This window comes from Mastomys coucha, unplaced genomic scaffold, assembly GCF_008632895.1.
Source record: "Mastomys coucha isolate ucsf_1 unplaced genomic scaffold, UCSF_Mcou_1 pScaffold19, whole genome shotgun sequence".
Taxonomy (NCBI): Eukaryota; Metazoa; Chordata; class Mammalia; order Rodentia; family Muridae; genus Mastomys; species Mastomys coucha.
In genome coordinates this window covers 22,418,841-22,442,224 of record NW_022196901.1, presented here as the reverse complement: position 1 = coordinate 22,442,224, position 23,384 = coordinate 22,418,841, and the positions used below count along the sequence as shown (strand labels likewise).

General features: G+C 42.3%; 1 protein-coding gene across 5 annotated transcripts in view; it reads left to right on the top strand.

Moving 5' to 3' along the window:
- Window positions 1-17,841, top strand: part of Paxip1 (PAX interacting protein 1) — a 60,211-nt gene extending 42,370 nt beyond the window's left edge. For 4 of the 5 annotated variants that reach the window (XM_031380243.1, XM_031380244.1, XM_031380241.1 and 1 more), the window contains 5 exons: window positions 1,029-1,129; window positions 15,402-15,536; window positions 15,627-15,702; window positions 15,783-15,843; window positions 17,390-17,841. In XM_031380243.1, coding sequence (XP_031236103.1) covers window positions 1,029-1,129; window positions 15,402-15,536; window positions 15,627-15,702; window positions 15,783-15,843; window positions 17,390-17,405 — 389 coding nt within the window. In that variant the 3' untranslated portion in view covers window positions 17,406-17,841. The other variant, XM_031380242.1, reaches the window with a different exon arrangement.
- Window positions 17,842-23,384: the final 5,543 nt, after the last annotated feature.

Here is a 23,384-nt window from a genome sequence, read left to right as displayed (position 1 = left end):
CTCTTCCCCCCCTTCCTTCCTTCCTTTCTTTCTTTGGTTGTTTGGTTGTTGTTTTGAGACAGAATTTTTTCTGTGTAGTCCTGGCTACTGCCTGGCTAAGGGTGCTTGTTTTCAATGGTGAAGTTGTGGCTTTTTCTTGGATTTATCCCAGTATTTGTCTAGTTTGTTCTTTAACTCCTTGGTATTTATTCATTTAATTAAGCTCATAAATTTATCACCTATTACAGGGATTCCTTTGATTGACATCTTTGACGTAAAGGTTTAGTCTTTGAATAGCATCAAGGGAAAAGGCAAACTTCAGCTTTTTTATTAGTACATCTCATTTGGAAATTCACCTATGATATGCAATTCCCACTGCACTGTAAAGTCTTAGTAGACAAGAGCACCTAGTAGAGCAAGAATGACCATTCTCATTAAAGCCTGTTGGTGAGCAGCCTGTGGAAGCTGTATACACACGATGGTCCCTCATGTTAGCTACACTGGGGACTGCAGTGTAGCTCTGTGGTAGAACATTTGCCTGTCTTACAGTTGTCTTAGTCAACATAACTGTTGCTACAGTGAAACACCATGACCAAAAGTAGCCTGGAGAGAAAGATGTTTAGTTTACATTCATTTCCATATCACTGTTCATCACCCAAAGGGAGTTAGGATGGGAACCTAACAAGGTGAGATCTTGAAGGCAAGAACTGATGCAGAAGCCATGGAGGGATGCTGCTTACTGGCTTGCTCCACATGACTTGCTCAGCCTGCTTTCTTATAGCATCCAAGACATGGAGATGGCGCCATCCACACAAACCAGAGCCCGTCCTAGTAAAGACAATGCCCTTTAGATTTACATGCAATTCGATCTTCTAGGAAGTTTCCCGATTATCCCTCCTCTCAGAGGGTTCTAGTGAGTGTCAAGTTGAGATAAGAACAGCCAGGACAATACCCAAGTCACGGGTTAGTGTGGCTGTGTGTCCTGCCTAGATGTAGGCCCGGCCCTGTGCAGTGAGCATTTTCAGAACACACACTGTTCTGTTTTCCAGACGAGCAGAGCTATATCCTGCGAGACGCTGAGGCGGAAGTGCTCTTCTCCTTCAGCCTGGAGGAGTCCTTAAAGCGAGCCCATGTCTCGCCCCTCTTTAAGGTATGCTGGTAAGGAAAGCCCCACAGAGCTAAATAGACGCGACAGTGGTGATGGGCAGGATCACCTAGCTGCCCTTCCTACTTCACGGCCACTTTCTGCAAGGGAGTGTCGCACATCTTAATAAATACTGACGGGGTCTCCCTGGGAAGGTCAGACTGTGCTGGAACTTGCTATATAAACCAGACTGGCCTCCAACTTACTGAGATCCTCTTGTCTTCTGAGTATTGGGATTAAACTCATATGCCACCATACTTGGTCTCAGGAACACTCTTTTTACTCTGATGAAAAAATTGTTACAATAACCTAAAGAGGACATCTGTAATTGATAAGGCATCCAAGCATATGTTGATGAATAATTGGACTTTTAAAAGACATTTCAGGTTTCAGACTTTTTGTTTTGATTTTTTTTTTTTTTAAGATTTATTTTATGAGTATGAGTACACTGTAGCTGTACAGATGGCTGTGAGCTATCATGTGTGTGGCTGCTGGGAATTGAACTCTGGACCTCTGCCAGTCCCACTCGCTCCGGTGCAATTCACTGCAGCTGGATTCAGACGCACCAGAAGAGGGCGTCAGATCTCATTACAGGTGGTAGTGAGCCACCATGTGGTTGCTGGGATCTGAACTCAGGACCTTCAGAAGAGCAGTCAGTGCTCTTACCCACTGAGCCATCTCGCCAGCCCTGTTTTGACTGTTTTATGGGTAGCCGAAGCTGGCCACTAAATCTCAATCTTCCTGTCTCTGCGTCCTTCAGGAAATCCTACTGTCCCTGGCCACCATAACCAGCTTGTTGGTGTTTCACTTTTAACAAACCTTAGAAGGCCTCTGCTTATGCTCTCACTAAATGAATATTCCCCTAGAAATGATCCTTGGAAACATTCTGAATGCTAAATTGAAAATTTAGAGCCGGGCGGTGGTGGCACACACCTTGAATCCCAGCACTTGGGAGGCAGAGGCAGGCAGATTTCTGAGTTTGAGGCCAGCCTGTTCTACAGAGTAAGTTCCAGGACAGCCAGGGCTACACAGAGAAACCCTGTCTCGAAAGAAAAAAAAAATACTTAGGAGTGTATTTTTTTTTTATTAGGTATTTTCTATATTTACATTTCAAATGTTCTCCCTTTTCCTGGTTTCCCCTCTGAAATAACCTCTATTTCCTTCCCCCTCCCCCTGCTCACCAACCCACCTTGTCCCGATTCCTGGCCTTAGCATTCCCCTACAGTGGGGCATAGAGCCTTCACAGGACCAAGGGCCTCTACTCCCATTGATGACTGACTTGGCCATCCTCTACTATACACATACTGCTGGAGCCATGAGTCCCACCATGTGTACTCTTTGGTTCATGGTTTAGTCCCTGGGAGCCTTGGGGATACTGGTTAGTTCATATTGTTGTTCGTCCTAAGGGACTGCAAACCCTTCAGCTCCTTGGGTCCTTTCTCTAGCTCCTTCATTGGGGAGCCTGTGCTCTGTCTAATGGATGGCTGTGAGCATCCACTTCTGTATTTATTTGTCAGGCACTGGCAGAGCCCCCTCAGGAAACAGCTATATCAGGCTCCTGTCACCAAGAACTTGTTTGCATCCACAGAAGTGTCTGGGTTTGGTGATTGTATATGAGATGGATCCCCAGGTGGGGCAATCTCTGGATTGTCCTTCCTTCAGTCTCTGCTCCATACTTTGTAACTCCTTCCCTGGGTATTTTGTTCCCCCTTCTAAGAAGGATTGAAGTATCCACACTTTGGTCTTCCTTCTTCTTGAGTTTCATGTGGTTTGTGAATTGTATCTTGGGTATTCCAAGCTTATGGGCTAATATCCACTTATTATGAGTGTATACCATATGTGTTCTTTTGTGATTGGGTTACCTCACTCAGGATATCCTCCAGATCCATCCATTTGACTAAAAATTTCATAAATTCATTGTTTTTAATAGCTGAGTAGTATTTCATTGTGTAGATGTACCACATTTTCTGTATCCATTCCTCTGTTGAGGAACATCTGGGTTGTTTCCAGTTTCTGGCTATTATAAATAAGACTGCTATGAACATAGAGGAGCATGTGTCCTTATTACATGTTGGAGCATCTTCTGGGTATATGCCCAGGAGTGGTATTACTGGGTCCTCAGGTAGTACTCTGTCAAATTTTCTGAGAAACAACCAAACTGATTTCCAGAGTGGTTGTATCAACTTGCAATCCTACCAGCAATGGAGGAGTGTTCCTCTTTCTCTACAACTTTGCCAACATCTGCTGTCAACTGAGTTTTTAACCTTAGCCATTCTGACTGGTGTGATGTGGAATCTCAGGGTTGTTTTGATTGCATTTCCCTGATGACTAAGGATGTTGAACATTTCTTTGGGTACTTGTCAGCCATTCTGTATGAAGCCTCAGTTGAGAATTCTTAGTTTAGCTCTGTACCCCATTTTTTAAATAGGGTTATTTGGTTCTCTGGAGTCTAACTTCTTGAGTTCTTATTGGATATTAGCCCTCTATCAGATGGAGGGTTGGTAAAGATCTTTTCCCAATCTGTTGGTTGCCATTTTGTCCTATTGACAGTGTCTTTTGCCTCACAGAAGCTTTGCAATTTTATGAGGTCCCATTTGTCAATTCTTGATCTTAGAGCAGAAGCTATTGGCGTTCTGTTTAGGCAATTTTCCCCTGTGCTCGTGTGCTCAAGGCTCTTCCCCACTTTCTTTTCTATTAGTTTCAGTATATCTGATTTTATGTGGAGGTCCTTGATCCACTTGGACTTGAGCTTTGTACAAGGAGGTAAGAATGGATCGATTTGCATTCTTCTACATGCTGACTGCCAGCTGAGCCAGCACTATTTGCTGAAAATGTTTTCCCCCCCAATGGATGGTTTTAGCTCCTTTGTCAAAGATCATGTGATCATAGGTGTGTGGTTTCATTTCTGGGTCTTCAATTCTATTCCATTGATCTACCTGCCTGTCATTGTACCAATACCATGCAGTTTTTATCACAGTTGCTCTGTAGTACAGCTTGAGGTCAGGGATGGTGATTCCCCCAGAAGTTTTATATTGTTAATAGTTTTTGTTATCCTAGGTTTTTTGTTATTCCAGATGAGTTTGGAAATTGCTCTTTCTAACTCTGAAGAATTGAGTTGGAATTTTGGTGGAGATTGCATTGAATCTGTAGATTGCTTTTGGTAAGATGGGCATTTTTACTATATTAATCCTGCCAATCCATGAGCATGGGAAATCTTTCCATCTTCTGAGATCTTTGATTTCTTTCTTCAGAGACTTGAAGTTCTTGTCAAACAGATCTTTCACTTGCTTAGTTAGAGTCACACCAAGGTATTTGATATTATTTCTGAATATTGTAAAGGGTGTTATTTCCCTAATTTCTTTCTTAGCCTGTTTATCCTTTGTGTTTATCCTTTGTGTAAAGGAAGGCTACTGATTTGTTTGAGTTAATTTTATATCCAGCTAGTTCTTTGGGGTCTCTTAAGTATACTATCATATCATCTGCAAATAGTGATAATTTGACTTCTTTCTTTCTAATTTGTATTCCTTTGATCTCCCTTTGTTGTCTAATTGCTCTAGCTAGGACTTAGAGTACTATATTGAATAGGCAGGGTGACAGTGGGCAGCCATGTCTAGTCCCTGATTTTAGTGGAATTGCTTCAAGTTTCTCTCCATTTAGTTTGATGTTGGCTACTGGTTTGCTGTATATTGCTTTTACTATGTTTAGGTATGCTCCTTGAATTCCTTATCTTTCCAAGACTTTTATCATGGATTTTGTCAAATGCTTTTTCAGCAGCTAATGAGATGATCATATGGTTTTTTTTCTTTGAGTTTGTTTATTTAGTGGATTTCCATATATTGAAGCATCCCTGCGTCCCTGGGATGAATCCTGCTTTATTATGATGGATGATCGTTTTGATGTGTTTTATTTGGTTTGTGAGAATTTTGTTGAGTATTTTTGCATTGATATTCATAAGGGAAATTGGTCTGAAGTTTTCTTTGTTATGTCTTTGTGTGGATTAGGTATCAGTAATTGTGGCTTCATAGAACGATTGGGTAGAGTACCTTCAGTTTCTATTTTGTTGAATAGTTTGAGGAGTATTGGTATTAGGTCTTCTTTGAAGGTCTGATAAACCTCTGCACTAAACCCATCTGGTCCTGGGTTGGGTTTGGTTGGGAGACTATTAATGACTGTTTCTATTTCCTTAGAGGATATGGGACTGCTTAGATCATTGATCTGATCTTGATTTAACCTTGGTACCTGGTATCTGTCTAGAAAATTGTCCATTTCATCCAGGTTTTCCAGTTTTGTTGAGTATAGGCTTTTGTAGTAGGATCTGATGATTCTTTGTGGATTTCCTTAGTTTCTGTTGTTATATCTCCCTTTATTTCTGATCTTGTTAATTAGGATACTGTCTCTGTGCCCTCTAATTAGTCTGGCTAAGGATTTATCTATTTTGTTGATTTTTCTCAAAGAACCAGCTTCTGGTTTGGTTGATTCTCTGTATAGTTCTTTTTGTTTCCACTTTGCTGATTTCAGCCCTGAGTTTGATTATTTCCTGCCCTCTACTCCTCTTGGGTGAATTTGCTTCTATTTGTTCTACAGCTTTCAGATGTGCTGCCAACCTTCTAGTATATGCTCTCTCCAGTTTCTTTTTGGAGGCCCTCAAAGGTATGAGTTTTCCTTTTAGTACTGCTTTCATTGTGTCTCATAAGATTGGGTATGCTGTGGTTTTATTTTCATTAAACTCTAAAAAGTCTTTAATTTCTTTATTTCTTCTTTGACCTAGTTATCATTGAGTAGAGCATTGTTTAGCTTCCATGTGTATGTGGGTTTTCTATGTTGATATTGAGGATCATCCTTAGTCTGTGGTGACCTAATAGGATGTGTGGGATTATCTCAATCTGCTTCTATCTGTTGAGGCCTGTTTTTTGACCAATTATATGGTCAGTTTTGGAGAAGGTACTATGAAGTCCTGAGAAGAAGGTATATCCTTTGTTTTAGGATAAAATGTTCTATAGATATCTGTTAAATCCATTTGGTTCATAATTTCTGTTAGTTTCACTGTGTCTCTGTTTAGTTTGTGTTTCCGTGATCTGTGATTGATGAGAGTGGGGTGTTGAAGTCTCCCACTATTATTGTGTGTGGTGCAATGTGTGCTTTGAGCTTTAGTAAAGTTTCTTTTATGAATGTGGACACCCTCGCATTTGGAGCACAGAGGTTCAAAATTGAGAGTTCATCTTGGTAGCTTTTACCTTTGATGAGTATGATGTGTCCTTCCTTATCTTTTTTGATAATGTTAGGTTGAAAGTTGATTTTATTCAATATTAGAATGGCTACTCCAGCTTGTTTCTTGGGGACTATTTGCTTGGAAAATTGTTTTCCAGCCTTTTACTTTGAGGTAGTGCCTGTCTTTGTCACATAGGTGAGTTTCCTGTATGCAGCAAAATGTTGGGTCCTGCTTATGTAAGCAGTGTGTTAGTCTATGTCTTTTTACTGGGGAATTGAGTCCCTTGATATTAATAGATATTAAGGAAAAGTATTGTTGCTTCCTATTATTTTTGTTGTTAGAATTGGAATTCTATTCATGTGGCTTTCTTTAGTTTTGTTGAAAGATTACTTTCTTGCTTTTTCTAGGTTGTAGTTTCCCTCCTTGTGTTGAAGTTTTCCATTTATTATCCTTTGAAGGGCTGAATTTGTGGAAAGATATTGTGTAAATTTGGTTTTGTCATGGAATACCTTGGTTTCTTAATCTATGGTAATTGAGAATTTTGCTGGCATTTTTGTTCTCTTAGGGTTTGTATGACATCTGCCCAAAATCTTCTGTCTTTCATAGTTTCTGTCGAAAAGTCCGGTGTAATTCTGATAGGTCTGGCTTCATATGTTACTTGACCTTTTCCTTCACTGCTTTTAATATTCTTTCTTTGTTTTGTGCATTTGGTGTTTTGATTTTTATGTGATGGAGTCTATTTGGAGTTCTATAGGCTTATATGTTTGTGGACATCTCTTTCTTTAGGTTAGGGAAGTTTTCTTCTGTAATTTTGTTGAGGGTATTTACTGGCTGTTTAAGTTGAAAATACTCACTTTCTTCTATACCTATTATTTTTAGGTTTGGTCTTCTCCCTGTGTCCTGGATTTCCTGGATGTTTTGAGTGTGGAACCTGGTTGGCTCTCTGCTGCAGCCTGGGTCTCTCTGTAGCTGAGGCCTGTGGTGGGGCGCGTTAGTCAAGAAGGAGGCAATGTATAAATGAGATATTTTATTTTAGGAAAGAGAAAATAGGCTGGTCAAGTAGAAGTTTCAGACAGGAAGGAGAGGAGAAGAGTGAGTAGAAGAGGGAGAGAGAAAAGAGAGGAAGAAAGGCAAGAGAAGAAAACAAAGAGCAGGAAAGAGGGAAAGAAGTCAAGAGTGGAAGAAAAGAAACGAGAGGAGACAAAGAGCAAGAGAAGAGAGGAAGGAGGCAAGAGAGTGAGGAGGGAGCAAACTGCCCCTTTTATTGTATGGGGCGTGACTATCTGTCTTTGGGTCGAGGCATACCTGGCTGTGGTCTTATGACTGAGGATAGGGTCCAGCTAGAATTCTGGGAGCTTGGGGCATTACCTGCCTGATAAAGCACACATCTCCTGCTGGGGCAGCTGTGCGGGGGGGGTGGGGGAGGGAATCCAGGGGGGCGGTTGTGACTGAAACAGGAGCCAGAGACTCAGGAGTTATAGCTGAGCTCCTTCTGCCCCCTGCAAGCAGAAACTGCCCAATGAGGCTCCAGGGCTCAAGGCCAATTACGCTACTGAGCCTAAGTTACCTGAATAGACCACTGCCCCACATTTGTGTTAGGATCTTTTTGTATTTTGCATTTTCTTTGATTGTGTCAATGTTTTCTATGGTATCTTCTGCACCCTGAGATTCTCTCTTCTATCTCTTGTATTCTGTTGGTGATGTTTGCATCTATGGCTCCTGACTTCTTTCCAAAGTTTTTTATCTCCAGAGTTGTCTCCTTCTGTGATTTCTTTATTGTTTCTATTTCCATTTTTAGATCCTGGATGGTTTTGTTCAATTCCTTCACCTGTTTGGTTATGTTCCCCATTAATTCTCTAAGGGATTTTTGTGTTTCCTCTTTCTCTACCTGTTTACCTGTGTTCTCTGTATTTTTTTTTTAAGATTTATTTATCATTATATGCAAGTACACTATAATTGTCTTTAGACACGCCAGAAGAGGGCATCAAATCTCATTATGGATGGTTGTGAGCCACCATGTGGTTGCTGGGATTTGAACTCAGGACCGTTGGAAAAGCAGTCCATACTCTTAACCGCTGAGCCATCTCTCCAGCCCATTCTCTGTATTTCTTTATGTAAATTATTTATGTCCTTCTTAAAATCCTCTATCAGTATCATGAGGTATGACTTTGAATCTGAGTCTTGCTTTTCCGGTGTGTTGGGGTACCCAGGACTTGCTGTGGTGGGAGTACTGGGTTCTGTTGATTTCTAGTCTTGGTCTCTGTTGGTTAAGATTCTTGCTTTTGCCTTTTGCCATTTGTTAATTTCTAGTGTTAGATGTTCTTGCTGTCTCTGGCTAGAGCTTGTTCCTCCTGTGGGTCTGTAAGTCTATGTCAGCATTCCTGGGAGATGAGCTGTCTCCTGGCCAGGCCAGTGCACAGAGAGCTGCAGAACAGCCCCACCTCCTGCGTATAGATGGAGGCAGGAAGGACCCTGTCCCAGCTGCTCTGCTGGCCTGTGCGCTCCAGCCTTAGACAGTCACAGGAGAGAAAATGTTAATCTCACCTTAGTCCTGGGGTCAGAGAACTCTGATTTTGGTTTTAGTATTCATTTTTATAGCTAATATCCATACTGGAGAGCAAGTATATTTTCTGGTATAGAATATTTTCCTCAGTCTGTAGTCCAACTCCCAACAATGGTCAGCAGCAGCTGTGAATGGAAGTACAAGAATGCGGGAGTGAGTCAGGAGTGTATATTTTTAATAATTGATAGATAAAAGGCTTGGCCAGTTGAGAAGTAACCTTTTCCTTTTTTCTTTTTTTCTTTTTTCTTTTTTTAAATCAGGGAACTAAGTAGTAAATAAAAGTCATCTGGTCTTTAAACTTTGTAGGAATGATTTAGAAGCCAAGATTCAGTTTTACCTCCAGGGTCTGAGTTGTCTAAATGTTTACTGTTTTCTGGGAGAGTGTGTTATAGCCTAGGAAAGAATCGGCATCAGCATGCCTTCCTTTTCTGTTTGTAATAGCTGACCTGGGGCTGCTGTCCACTGCTGGGCAGACAGCTGCTGCCCAGTGCTGTGCTACACTGGAATCTTATACAGACGCACAGAAGTGTGCCCTAATCCTGCTTTGGCGTAGTGTGTTCTGGTTCTTGTAGATGGCTGTAAAGTTTAGGCTCCAGTTCTTCCTCTCAGCCCTATGCTCTGAGAAATAAGACTCAAACTCAAAATACATTTACAAATACCTTGGCCATACTAGCTAGGCTCTGCTCTGACTAGCTCATAACTAAAGATCACCCATTTATTTTAACCAGTATTCTAACATGTTGCTGGTTACCTGTGCTCAGCTACCATACATCCATCTCCTCACATCTTTCTTGGCAAATCTCTTGTGCTTGGCTCTGTCCCAGAATTCTTTCTTCGTCCTGGATGTCCCACCTCCTATTTCCTGCCTAAGCCATAGGCCATAGTCTTTTTAATTGACAGGTGTTGCATCCGTACAATACACAAGATATTCTCTACAATTTCCCTTTTTAGTACAATAGAAGGCTCTTTTTCTTTCAATATGAATTGAATTCAATTATAATAATTATGAAACTATAAGGTATGATATACATTAACAATGACCATTCCACAGTATTTGGCAAATTAAGGAAAATTTTCTATTATATGTCCTACCTTAGATTATCAACCTAAAAACATATTCTTGGACCTAGAATATCATCTTAAATCCTAAACAATTTAAGCTTATAGTAAGATTCTGACTATCTAGTCTTCAACACTATCAGGGACCTGAGAAGGAATAAATATTAACTGAATATTCAGGAAGTGCAGGGATGCAGCTTCCAAAAATGATAGAAATGACAGAGATAGCTGACTGCCTAGACAGACTCTAGTGTTGTCCTATAGCATTGGAGCATCCATCTTCAGCCCTCAGATTTTTTTGTGAAGCAGAAATCATGAAGGACTTAGGTATGTGTCTTAGCAGCACTTACCAGTCGACTTCCTGTGTCTATTTGTCCTTTATGCACAGATTTCTCTGTAGTTGAAGCGTAGACATTTTCTCTGCCTAGTGGCTACCTTGTAACAATTGAAGTAATTCCATATGAAGGTTATTAATGCACATTACCTTCTTAGACATGGAGTGGGGGTGCTGTCAGGAGCAGACCTATCTCATAGTCAAAAGATCTTTTAATAATGAAATAATTATAAATGCCATATTCTGTGTATGCGAAAATTTTGAAGACCAGTTATCTACAGTATATCTGAATTGTCAAACATTGTTCTTAGTTATTAATTATCTGAATGTCTCATTTAGGGTTTCCATTGCTAGGAACAGACACAATGACTAATGCAACTATTATAAGGACAACATTTAATTGGAGCTAGCTTACAGGTTAGAGGTTCAGTCCGTTATCAAGTCAAGAAGCATAGCAGCATCCAGGCAGGCATGGAGCAGGAGGAGCTAAAAAGTTCTATATCTTGTTCTGAAGTGAAACAGGAGAAGATTGGCTCCTCAGGCAACTAGGAGTAAGATCTCAAAACCTAGTCCCACAGTGATACACTTCTTCCAAGAAGGCCACACCTCCTAATCGTGCCACTCCCTGGGCCAAGCATATTCAAACCACCACACTGAATAACTTTGAAAAAAATTTATTGTGATTAACTAACTAGTACCCGATGTGACCATGAGTTTGACTGACTATTAATTTGAATTTCTTAACCATCCCTAACAGTTTGGGGACTCAAGATCCATGGGCTATGTATATATAGCTGAAATTGCAGCTAGAGACATTTTAATGTCTCAGCAAGTTTCAGGGCTGTTCCCATGTAGAGAAATCATCAAATGATGTTACCTGTTCTATTGGTCTTCTTGATTTCTTCCAGTCTGTAGCTAAGATCTTTGGGGGGAAGGCAGTGGGGTAAGGTGGGGATCTTCCTCTATCAAATCTGATTTTTATTAATTTGGATAGGATCCATAGTTTTTCTTTTCCTGTAGAAACAAGAGCATATTCTCTCCTCCAATGTAACATTTTTTTATCTGTCGCTGGGAGATTTCTTACCCCTTTTTGTTTATTAATCATCTCTTTCTTACATTTGCTCCTGTATCCATTCAGCCTTTGGTCTCTTGAGTTTTCTGTTGTATCTATTGAAACTGCTCTGGTTTTGATAGCTGGGTCATTAAGGTTTATATCCAGAGCAGTGCTCTTTAATTGTTCTACAGATGAGTTTTTCTGCTGTTGATCTGAATGGCTGATTTGAATTTTATATTGGGGCCTCTTGAGTCATGTCTTGACAAGGGGTCTCCTTGTTTAAACCTGTTGATCTACATTCATTAGTCTAGTGCAGGCCTTTGCCACACCTTCAGCACTTTACAGAAAGCTGGGACCTTCTTTTTGGATTTTGTCTAGGAAAAAAAAAACATTGTTTCTAGGAATGCCTTGCCTGTAATCTTTTTTTAAGTGATCTTGTTTATCACAATTAAAATATTTGACAGTTTGGCTTCTCTTAAAAGCCTTTAGGAATTATTTCTTATATTAAAGTTCATCCTTATAGTTTTATAATTCTGCCTTTCTGCTGGATGCCATCTAAGTTCTTCCTGAGGGTAGCCACTGTCTGCTGGCATTTGTATATAGTAACCTGATAAGCCAAGGTTGGTTCTCTAGCAACCTGTGACTGACTTTTCTGGTTTTCATTAGATGGTGGTACAGTAAACTTTAACCTTATTTTATCTTTCTTAGTTTTACTTATAATTTTTTCTAATTTCTCTTCTAAGCTTGTAAGGCCTGTGTCTGTTCTTCATGTTTTTCCTTTTCCTGTATCTCTATATCTTAGTATTTTCCTCATTTTTAATTATAAAACTTTCTAATTTTTCTTCTAAAGCCTGTATGTGTGTTTCATATTTTTTCTTTTCTTGTGTCTCTATTATATTAGTATTTTGTTCAACCTGGTCTCTTAAAATTTGCACTTGTTCTATTTCTTGCTTCCATATTTTTTTTTATTTTCTATCTCTAACATTAATACCTTATTCTTTATTTTGATTTATTAATTTTAGCAAAGTTTCCTCCAAGCTTCATGAATTTTTATTCTAAGGCCCCATTTTTCAAAAAGACATAGGAAACTAAAATGCTTATTAAGATATGAATGAAACTTAATATTGCCACAACTATAAATGGCCATGTTTTAATTTCTTCCATAGTATCTATCTCCCTGAACCATTTAGAAAATAGTATTGTGTGGAGCTCAAAAGGTCTTCATGGTGTTATTTATCTTTATGTGTTTTATTTCTTTAACATTATCAATTCAGTGTATTTATATCTAATTATGATGTTTTCTAATTAGCTCCTTTTGTTTTTAGCACAAAACTATAACTTTTGAGCCATTTTTATCTGATCAGGCCTGTTTATTCTTTGTCTGAGTTTGGCTTTTGCCTCATGCTGTCAGCAGTTCCGCTCACAGAGAAGAGGTGTTTTCTGCCTTTCACCTGTAACTTGGAATTCCTCACCCACTCTGAGAAGTTGTAGGGTTAAAAGCATTGGCTCCTTAGGTCAGCATGTGTCTGACCAGCAGAAGCCATTTTTATCAGGTCTAGTACGGTAGCTCTGCTGCCCTTAGGTAGACTTTCGGCCTGAGAGAGCTGCTCCATGAGCTTCCTAAGGCTTTTGTACCAGTCTGCCCTCCAAGCTGGCCTTCTAGCATAAGAGGTCTGAACTGCACACCCCAGGCAGTGGCCTCGAAGCTGCCCTTCCTCCACTGCTGTGCTCTGCCTTCTGGGAGAAGCCCCAGCTTCTACGTTCTGTTTTTAAATTCAATGGGGGTTTTTTTAAAAACCACCTTCTGGGCTGGAGAGATCGCTCAGTGGTTAAGAGCACTGAGTGCTCTTCCAGAGGTCCGGAGTTCAATTCCTAGCAACTACATGGTGGCTCCACCTTCTGTAATGGGATCTAATGCCCTCTTCTGGTGTGTCTGAAGACAGCAACAGTGTATTTGTATAAATAAAATAAATCTTTCAATCTAAAAAAAAAAGGCCATCTTCCATACTATCTCCTGCTCTTTTAGTCTGTACTCATTCTTTTTTCTCTTTTTAAGAGACCAGACTTCTTGACCCACTAGCCTGACTTTATCCCTGCTTTTTACCCTGAGCATTTTAGCTTGGATTCTAATTGCCATTAAGTTGGGGGCCATCTGTAATTGAAATTTCTTTTACTATAAATGTAACAGTAAATGAATCCAGTATATTAGCCCAGTAAGCAGAGAAACAATATTTATTTCAAACTGTAGCACAGTAGCTGAGCAGTTACATGGTCTATCTGCCTTAGCCTTCCATGGGAACCCGACTCAGCCCTTGGTGCTTGCATATTACTATTGATCTGCCTCTTTGGGCTTTAGGTGTGTTTCCATTATCTCTCTCCAGACCACTTCATGGTTCAAATCCTCCATCCTCCTCATTCATTTCAATCTCCCTCTCTCCCTCTCTCCTTCCTCTGGTTGGCAGACAACCCGCCCTTTTCTCTCTTCTGCCCAGCCATTGGGTGATTAACATTTATTGACAAGGCAGAGAATAAATGGTAAGAACTGTTTACACAAACTTGAGGTTCTTGGTATAAGCATTACAAAGCCATGTCATGATTGAAACCAGATACGAAGGCAGAGAAATCAGCATTTGAACAACACAACGGTAAACTTTAGATAGTGTATAAAAACATTATGCCTATAGGTGGCAGTTGTGGCCATGTGAGGTCATAAAAATATATTCTCATTGAATATAAAACTTTTACTGGACCTCACAGTGGAGCTAGTAATATCCTGGGCTTGTTTGACACTTAAGACTGCTATCCTACTGTGTACCAAGCATTTTGGTTTAACCTGCTTTTAAGAAGCAATGTATCACCAGGCAGTGGTAGCAATGTATCACCAGGCAGTGGTGGCGCACGCCTTTAATCCCAATACTTGGGAGGCAGAGGCAAGTGATTTCTGAGTTCGAGGCCAGCCTGGTCTACAGAATGAAATCCAAGATAGCCAGGGCTACACAGAAAAACCCTGTCTTGAAAAACAAAAACAACAACAACAAAAAAGAAGCAATGTATCATCCACCCTACTTGCCTTGGATTCCCATGTAATCACCTTTTACAACCCAAGCTGATACATAGCTATACTTAAATCATGTCCTCCTCTGTGCCCCTGACCTAAGAGTAATGCCTGTGTACTTCAACATGTATTCTGATCATCTTTGCTGGAAACAGCAGATGGCCTAGAAGCTATCTTAGAACCAAATATCCATCATAATTGTTGGATATGCCATTTGGATACTGCCTGATCAGCAGTCATGTCGGTGATGCTGTCTGTGGCCTGGATCATTGGATGTTAATTGGAGTCTGTGACTTAATTCCTTGTAAAACTCAGCCAAAAATTTCTGTGAAGGATCCCTTATTCCTTCCGTATGTGATGATTTTTTTATGCTGTTCAGTAAAGGGGTGAGGAAAACCCTTTGTGAAGGACAGAAGCAGACTCAGGGACAGATTTCCAAGATAGTCTTCAGGCAGGCACAGATTCAGATTCATAGAATAGAAAGGAGAGGATGGAAGACACAGGGAGAGAGTTGACATTCTGAACTTCCTTTTGACTAAGTGATATCAAGGGAAGTGTTTTGATTTTTGGCCTTAATGCAACACCAATGTCTTATCAAACTCTTGAGGTATAAATATGTTTAGCATCTAAATGTAGTTACTTTTTCTGACCGTAGGCCATGTGGTCCTATGTGGGAAGTGTTCAGCTAACCCCCTCTTTGGGGTTTGGGGCTATAGAAGATAGAGAGCTAGTGGGGAATGTAACCTTCATAGTTCTAGAAAATTAAGATGTCTTGTCAAAAAAAAAATCTCAGTAGAGCAGGTGTTACGGCACACACCTTTAAATTGGAGACTAGAGTCAGACAGTTCTTGGAGTTCACAGCTACCCTGCTCTATATAGAAAGTTCTAGGACAGTCAGAGCTGTACAGACACCCTGTTACAAAAAAACAAAGCCCCCAAAAAGCTTCATGAAAAGTTACATGCAATTAAAAACAGTTAAAGGATATGTTTCTGTTTACTTGTAGACAAAATATTTCTACATCACCCCTGGCATCTGCCCCAGCCTTGCAACTATGAAGGCAATTGTAGAGTGTGCAGGGGGAAAGGTGTTAGCCAAGCAGCCATCCTTCCGGAAGCTCATGGAACACAAGCAGAATAAGGTAAGAGCAGAGCCCCGAGAAGCCAGTGCTGTCCCATGTGGGTGCTTTTCCCTCTCCCTCACTCATGAGCTCACTCTCTCTCTTCCCTAGAGTCTTTCAGAGATCATTTTAATATCCTGTGAAAATGACCTGCATTTATGTCGCGAGTACTTTGCCAGGGGAATAGGTATGGCTCCCTGCACCTCTGCACTGACTTATGAATGTTCTCAGTGGCCTTGTCCTAACAGTTTGGTTCTGTTCCTTCAGATGTTCACAATGCGGAGTTTGTCCTGACTGGAGTGCTTACACAGACACTGGACTATGAATCATATCCTTTATGAGGGCGTGTAGCAGGGACAGGTGAGGCTGAAGGTGCATTTGCAAGTTGAAAAGGGACACCATGGTCTGGTTTCCAGACTTTTTCCTTGCTATTACAGGTGACCACCAAGGACCTGTTGGCTTACAGAGGTGTTGAAGGCTTTGACAGTTTGACCCTATAGAAAAATGATGGGAGTCCATGGCTGAGGACTGGTCCACGCTCCACAGCCCCAAGGTGGGAAGTGGCACAGCTTGATATGGCATTGTAGTTAAGGTACAGATGTGGCTGGGTATGTGTTGGACAGCTAAGGCTTTTCAGGCTCCCAGGAAGGAAGCCTGCCAGTTTATAGTCCATATCTCAGGTATTAGTTTTAGAAGGACACAGAATTTTTTTTTTTAAGATTTATTTATTTATATGTATGAATACACTGATGCTGTCAGAAGAAGCAGAAAAGGGCATCAAATCTCATTACAAATGGTTGTGAGGCACCATGTGGTTGCTAGAAATTGAACTCAGGACCTCTCTTAACCACTGAATCATCTCTCCAGCCCAGAACACGGATTTACTCTATTGCATGCTGGCCTGGCATCCTGTCACCCCGACTGGCTTCATAAGGATTACCTTGAGTGCCAAGATTGCAGGCATGAGCCACTGCCCAGCTAAGGTGGTTACTTTAGTGTAGTGAAGAGCTCCCAGGTTAGAGTGATGTCCCTGACCCTTTATCTGTGTGGTGTCACCCAGCTGAGTGCATTTACCAAACACTTCCTCTTAGCCCCAAGAGCTCAGTAAACTGTGAGCTATACCACCTAGCTTGGTGGCCAGGAGGAGCCAGCAGGAGTACCTGGCAGGGACCCTCCTCCAAGCTGATGAGCTGGACTAACAGGAGGTAGGTGTGCTGTAGCATTTGGTCTTTATGCAGCACATCCTCTGATATCTTCCCCAGGCTTCTCCTTACACTGCTTACACTTGAGAACATGGTAGAACTATTTTTCAGGTTACATAGGTCAACTAAAGGCCTGTCCCATGCCTGTAACTCAGTGGGTCTCAACTCCTTTGGGGTTGACTGAACCTTTCACAAGAGTTGCATATCAGATATTTACATTGCAATTCAGAACAGTAGTAAGAATTACAGTTTTGAAGTAGCAATGAAAAATAGTTTTGTGGTTGAGGTTCACCACAATGTGAGGTATTAAAGGGTTGCAGTGTTAAGAAGTTTGAGAATCACTGCTGCACTAAATGTTGCCCACGTAAGACGCTTAGGGTGACAGCTCTCTTAAGGACATGTTTTTGTGGTAGCTTTGGGGACAGGAAATCAGGAATGTGCCTTGAATTAGGCTTTAGCTATGACTTAAGTAGGGCGCCTCCACCCAGCCACCCATGTGTCATGTAGCGAGCCTATGCTATGGGTGTTGGAGTCTGCAACTGAATAGGTAGCTTGCATATGAAGGAGGTGGTCTCTAAAACTACCTCTCCCTGGGGGGGGTGCGGGGAGGGGGCTGGCCTAATGTGACCCTGCTGCCTTGAGTGTGAAAAGCATTTTCCTCAACAAGGCCACGTATAAATTTAACTGATGGCCTCTTGCTGCTGCTAGCTTGGAGCCTGGAGCACAAGGGTAGCTGCTGGCAGCGTGAACCAGGGCTTCCTGCCTGCAGAGGGCTTGTTTTCCAGCTCTGCCTTAGGGAGAGACCTCAGCCAGGAAGACAAATGTAATACTGACTACATCGTGTTAAGATGTGTGATCTTATTCTAGGAAACATAAATTATGTTTTGTATTATATACCCAAGAGCCCACATTAAGTCTTCTGATTAATTTGCCAGGTTTTTATGTTTTCAGAAAGCTGTATGAAATTTCATCTACAAATAAAAATGATGTAAATAAGACTTTGCTGTCTAAATTATGGATGTTAAAGATATGAGATGTTTTGTACTTTGATTATTTTTATTTCTTACACTTTTCTTTTATATTGATAACTTGCTCACATTTAAATAAATGTACTTTTGAACTGAGAATTGGGTGGTTATTTAAAATTTCATATTCTTTGCATAACATTAAATGATTTTCAGCAAACTGGATGATGGCATTTTGAGAAATTTCACAGCAGAGTATTTTTGAAGTAACTTTTCTCCTGGAGAAATAAGTTTTGATGGTATTTTATAAACAGTCACCCTTTACTGATATGGTAAGGGGGCTCCAGACAGGTGGACTGGAAGCCTGGACAGCCACTAAATGCAAACTGTGAGCTTGTTCCCAGCATGGGCAGAGCCCACCCTCCTATACTGACGTTGTTCTCCAAAGCATGGTGGGGACAGTGCTCTGTTGTACAGGAAGGACCAGTGTCTTCCTACATCTTCCCTGGTGACTTTGCATTGGACTGTTATGGTCTGCAGAAACATTCTTCTGTTGAACTGAAACATTCCTAGTGGCAGTCTGGGTCAGAGGCAGCCGGTGGTGTCTTCACAGTCTGCTCTGGAGTGTCTGCTCTGAAGCTTGTGACTAAGCAGCCTGAGAAACTCCCTGCAGAGCTGGCCTTTATCTGCTGGAAGTTGTCACTATGAAATAGTTCCAGATGTGGAAATTGGGGTGAGCAGAAGAGCTCTGTACATGGGGATAGTCAGATTTGCCAGCATGCCACATGCCATCCTGTGTCTTAGACCCTGGAAGGTGGATGTAGGTTCAACAGCTTTCTCTGTGGAATATCACACATCTGTGCAGGAGACACGATGTTTCTTTAACAGAAATATGACTGGTTTGATTAACCTTTCTTCCTTTTTTTTTTTCTTTAAACGAAATATTTGTTTTATTTATACATACATATGAGTACACTGTAGCTGTCTTCAGACACACCAGAAAGAGGGCATCAGAATCCATTACAGATGGTTGTGAGCCACCATGTGGTTGCTGGGATTTGAACTCAGGACCTCAGTTAAACATCTTTTGTAAGCTACCAAGAAATACAGCTGTCCAGAACCACGGGCTTAAGCAGCTATTAAGTCTGAGGTTGGCTGGGAGGGCAAGGTGATGAGCAAATGCTTGGTACGAAGTAGATCAAAAAGGTGGTGTTTTCAAAAATGGTGTACATCTGTAGTGCCAACAGTCGGGGTGCTGAGATACAGTGTTCTACATGGTAGGCCCTGTGCTATCAAGGGCTACATGGGTGAGATCCTGTTTCAAAAAGTAAATAAAAATATTTTGCTCACATTGTTTAAAATACAGTTAAGTATTTTCTGGTAATTGTGCCTGTTTTTAATTAACGTTTTGTAACATCAAAGTTTCGGTCTCTTCCCCAGGCACATTGTTAGTGCTCAGCTGGTTGGTTGCTGATGGTGAACAGTCATTACGAATAGACCGTGTCATTTGTAATCCTGGCCAGAGGTGGAAGGCGAGTGGCAGGGCTCGGGGTGTGTTCAGACCATTACAGAATGGTTTCATTGTTAAGGGGGAGTGGCCTATTGGCTTTGGTTTGGTTTGGGAGAAAAGATGCCTTGGATGCCAGGAGTCTGGAATGTCAGGAACCATCACCCTTCACCAGCAGTCGGGTTTCAACAAAGTGCTTAAATTGCATAGTAAAGTTTCTCTGGAAATTGGGACACAGTTCATCATAAGCTACCTGGGTGGGCACCTTCTCAGTGCTGATCCACTCCACAAAGCATTTGTGTATAATAAAAAAATAAGTATTAAAGTCCTGATGCTAGAAGTCTAAAGTGAGCCTGTTCTCCCAGTTTCTGCACCGCACCCGCAACCCAGGCTTCAGACTCCTCATGCTGAAGCCATTGTGAACAGTGGCTGCTGTGTGTCCGGTGCCTTAGCACAAGCAGCTTCAACTCTGACTCTTGTTTTCCTCAAAAATATGTATTTAGTCAAGGAAGGTGAGTGTGTGTGCCAGAGCACATGTAAATGCTGGGACAACTTGGGGACAGTGGAGGGGTTGGTTCTTTCCTTATGCTGCATGGCTCCAGAGAGTAAACGCAGGCTGCCAAGCCCTCATTGGGGACAGTGGAGGGGTTGGTTCTTTCCTTATGCTGCATGGCTCCAGAGAGTAAATGCAGGCTGCCAAGCCCTCATTGGGGACAGTGGAGGGGTTGGTTCTTTCCTTATGCTGCATGGGTCCAGAGAGTAAACGCAGGCTGCCAAGCCCTCATTGGGGACAGTGGAGGGTTGGTTCTTTCCTTATGCTGCATGGCTCCAGAGAGTAAACGCAGGCTGCCAAGCCTGAGGGCAAGTTCCTTCCCTGCTGAGCCTTCTTGAAGCCCTTTTTTTTATTTTATTGAGATTGTTGTATTAATTTAAATATTTTAAAATTACAATTAAGTATCGTTTTACTTATTTATTTCACAGGCCGGTGTCAAACTTGCTGTATGCCAGAGGATAATCATAAGTCTGGTCCACCCTGCCTCCATGTGATGCTAGAGCTGCAGCCTCTTTGCCAGCACTGTGTGGTCCAAGGGATTGCCCCCAGGACCTGAAGCGTGGCCAGTGAACGCTGCCCCAGCAGTCACATCCCCAGCTCTCCTATTTGCTTGCTTCCTGCCCTTGCTCACAGTACTGCAGACCTGTTCCAGTGCCCACTCACCCCACTGTCAACAGCTGCCTCCCCTCCATCAGTTTTAGCAGGAATTTGATCCTCCATGCCAGTCTCCCCCAACTCCCTCTCCCTGTCTATTTGATGAGCAGTTTCCTTGAGATAAGGTTCTGCTTGTTTAGTCATGCTAGAAAGAAAACCCAAGTTGTGTCCTTGAGTCTATTCTCACTTATGATACACCCTGTCCTCCCCTGCCAGTCACTCTTCTGCCTCTGGCTAGTCCTAAATAAGAATGCTCAGTTCCTGGCCAGGCGGTGGTGGCGCACACCTTTAATCCCAGCACTTGGGAGGCAGAGGCAGACGGATTTCTGAGTTCGAGGCCAGCCTGGTCTACAGAGTGAGTTCCAGGACAGCCAGGGCTATACAGAGAAACCTGCTTAGTTCCTATGTGTCAGGCTTTTCTGGAAACTGAGACTTGTGCACCTACCCCACCCCCGCTTTCTGTGCCCTTTCTGGTAGTCATGGACCCTGGATGTGACCTGGGAGGCCTTTTGTGGTTTCTCATCTGCTTTGGAAGAGCCTAAGAGAAAGGCTAGATGCCCAATGGGAAGAAGACTAGTGTGAAGGAATGTCTGGGTTTATTCTACAGAACTGATGACTGCCACGTGGTGTCAGTGGCATATGGACACACGGGCAGAGTGAAGGCTAAGTCTTTGAAATGGTGACTTTATTCTGGGCTACTCAGGTGATCCAGTAGGACCCCATGTGCCCTGAGAAAGGGGCCTAAGATATGAGAAGAGAGGCTTTAGCCTGTGTTAGTGTCTGGATGCTGTACTGAAAACTACAAAACACCCACAGAGGTGGCACATCCCACAGAGGTGGCACACAGAGCCAAGGCAGACAGCTGGAGCATGAGGAGTAATCGTACAGTCTTAGGAATGATGGCCAGAGTAAACAGAAGACAGTTGTCCCCTGGCATCTCCGCAGGCTGAACCTCTGTGGTTTGGTTTGGTTTAGACAAGACAACCTATAGCCCAGGTTGGCTTCAAGCTTGTGATCCTCTTACCCCAGCCTCTCAAGTGCTAGAGGGTTAAAGGCATGCACTACCATGCTGAGGGATGACCTCTTGGTTTCTGTCTAGTAAGACCCACCAGCCTTCTGGTTACAGAAATGTAAGGGAATGGGGTTTTATTTCAAGCCACTGCCTTCACTATTAACAGTTCCCAGGAGCAACAAAAGGATGTGGGTAGTAGTAAATTGTTAAAAGTCTGCTCAATGTTCCTGGCAGGTGTGCTCATGGCTCTTCATCGCCCAAGAGCACTGGATTCATGAATGAAAAGAAACACAATACACACCTTTTATATTTTAAATGCCTTAGCTAGCCCAGTGAACCTCCACGTGGCTAACACACTTCCCTCTGACATTCTTGAGTTAATACTTGCTAAATCTGTATTTCATTTCTGGGGCCCCTGGGGCCACTCCCCTAGCACGTCCATGGTTGGCTGCTTCCTCTCAGGTAGCTCTCTGTGACCTGGATGCTTTCCTGTAGCTCTGCATCTCTCTGCTTCCCTTCATGGTGATTCTCCTTCTTCCCTTAATCCCTTGGCAGGGAAATCTAAAAGTCCCACCTCCATCTCCCTACCTAGCCATTGGCTCTTAGTAACTTTATTGACTAATCAAAAACTAATTGGAGATAGAGAGCCCCAGCTTCCTGTCAAGTAGATTTCTGTGTGATTTGGGGAGCATTAGAACCAACCCACAACAGATGTGTCCCAAATCCCACTGGAATGCTTGGGAGGCATTTGATTAAAATATTTTGAACTAAAATGATCAATAATGAGTAGTTCTAATTTTGAAGGGAATGAAATAAAAACCATTCCAAAAAGATTAATTTGGGACTGGACACAGTCAAGTGGGACTCAACAGAGCCCACTGGAGTTTTCTTTGTCAGAAGTAAGGAGGGCTACACTTAAGTGTGGCCTGAGAGCAGCCAGGCTCCAAGCCTGCCCATCCACCCTTCCTTACCTCCTGGTGAGCATGTGCCATGTTGGGCTACAACCATCTCGGCAGCCCCTGCCAGAGCAAACCCTGGTGACTAATGGATGGCCTGATCTCTCATCTCTACACTGAGTGTTCACCTAGCTCCTTAGAAGTGGACTGTGATGAGCAAGGGAGTCTTGGTAACTGGGTGGTATGGGGCCTAATTTATTTTAGTCTGGTTCTATCCTTTTGTTTTTGCTTTTCCTATAGCATCTCTCCACTTCCTAGCTATGCAGCCGAGGCTGGCTTTGAACGCCTGAACCTCCTTTTTTTGTTTCCTGAGTGTTACACATGAGTTACCACACCCAGCTCTAACTGGGGCCCCAAGAAGAAGGTAACATATGGAAAGATAGCCATGTGATAGTACAGGGGGATGGCTGATACGAGCCAGAAATTGAAATCACAGGTCACACTTTGACCTTAGATTTGAGTCTCCTGCACTGTGAGCAACAGCTTCCCATAGGCTTAGTCCAGACATGCTGTATTTTACTGTGATAGACAAGAGACTAGGCAGACATGGCTATCTTTCTGCCCCAACTGCTACCCTTGAGGACCCATTCTCCTGGTGTCCAGGTGAGGCCTTGGCCTCTTCAGTTTCCTGCCACAATCTTTGACCTGGAGCAGGTAGTGGCCAGGCAGCTCTCAAGTGCAGATGAGTCAGTACAGAAAACAGACTTTGGGGGCTCTGCCCACTGAGAGAACTGGATAAGTCCTGCTGACTGTCCTCTAGCTCTTAAGGATGACACTAGTGGTCTCAGAGGTACACTGCTCGCTGTGTGTCCACAGGAATGACTCCACCTCCTTTGGTTGTTTCCTGCTTCGGGGTGGATTTTTGAAGCTGCACGAAGTAGATGAGGTCTCTACTCAGGACAAAATGATAAGCAACCATGGGGTGTTAGCATTTCCTCTAGGCCCCACCCAACAGTTACCTAGCAACAGCCAGGTACTAGCTTGGCTCACATATAAGGAAGTGTTTCTCTCTCTCTCTCT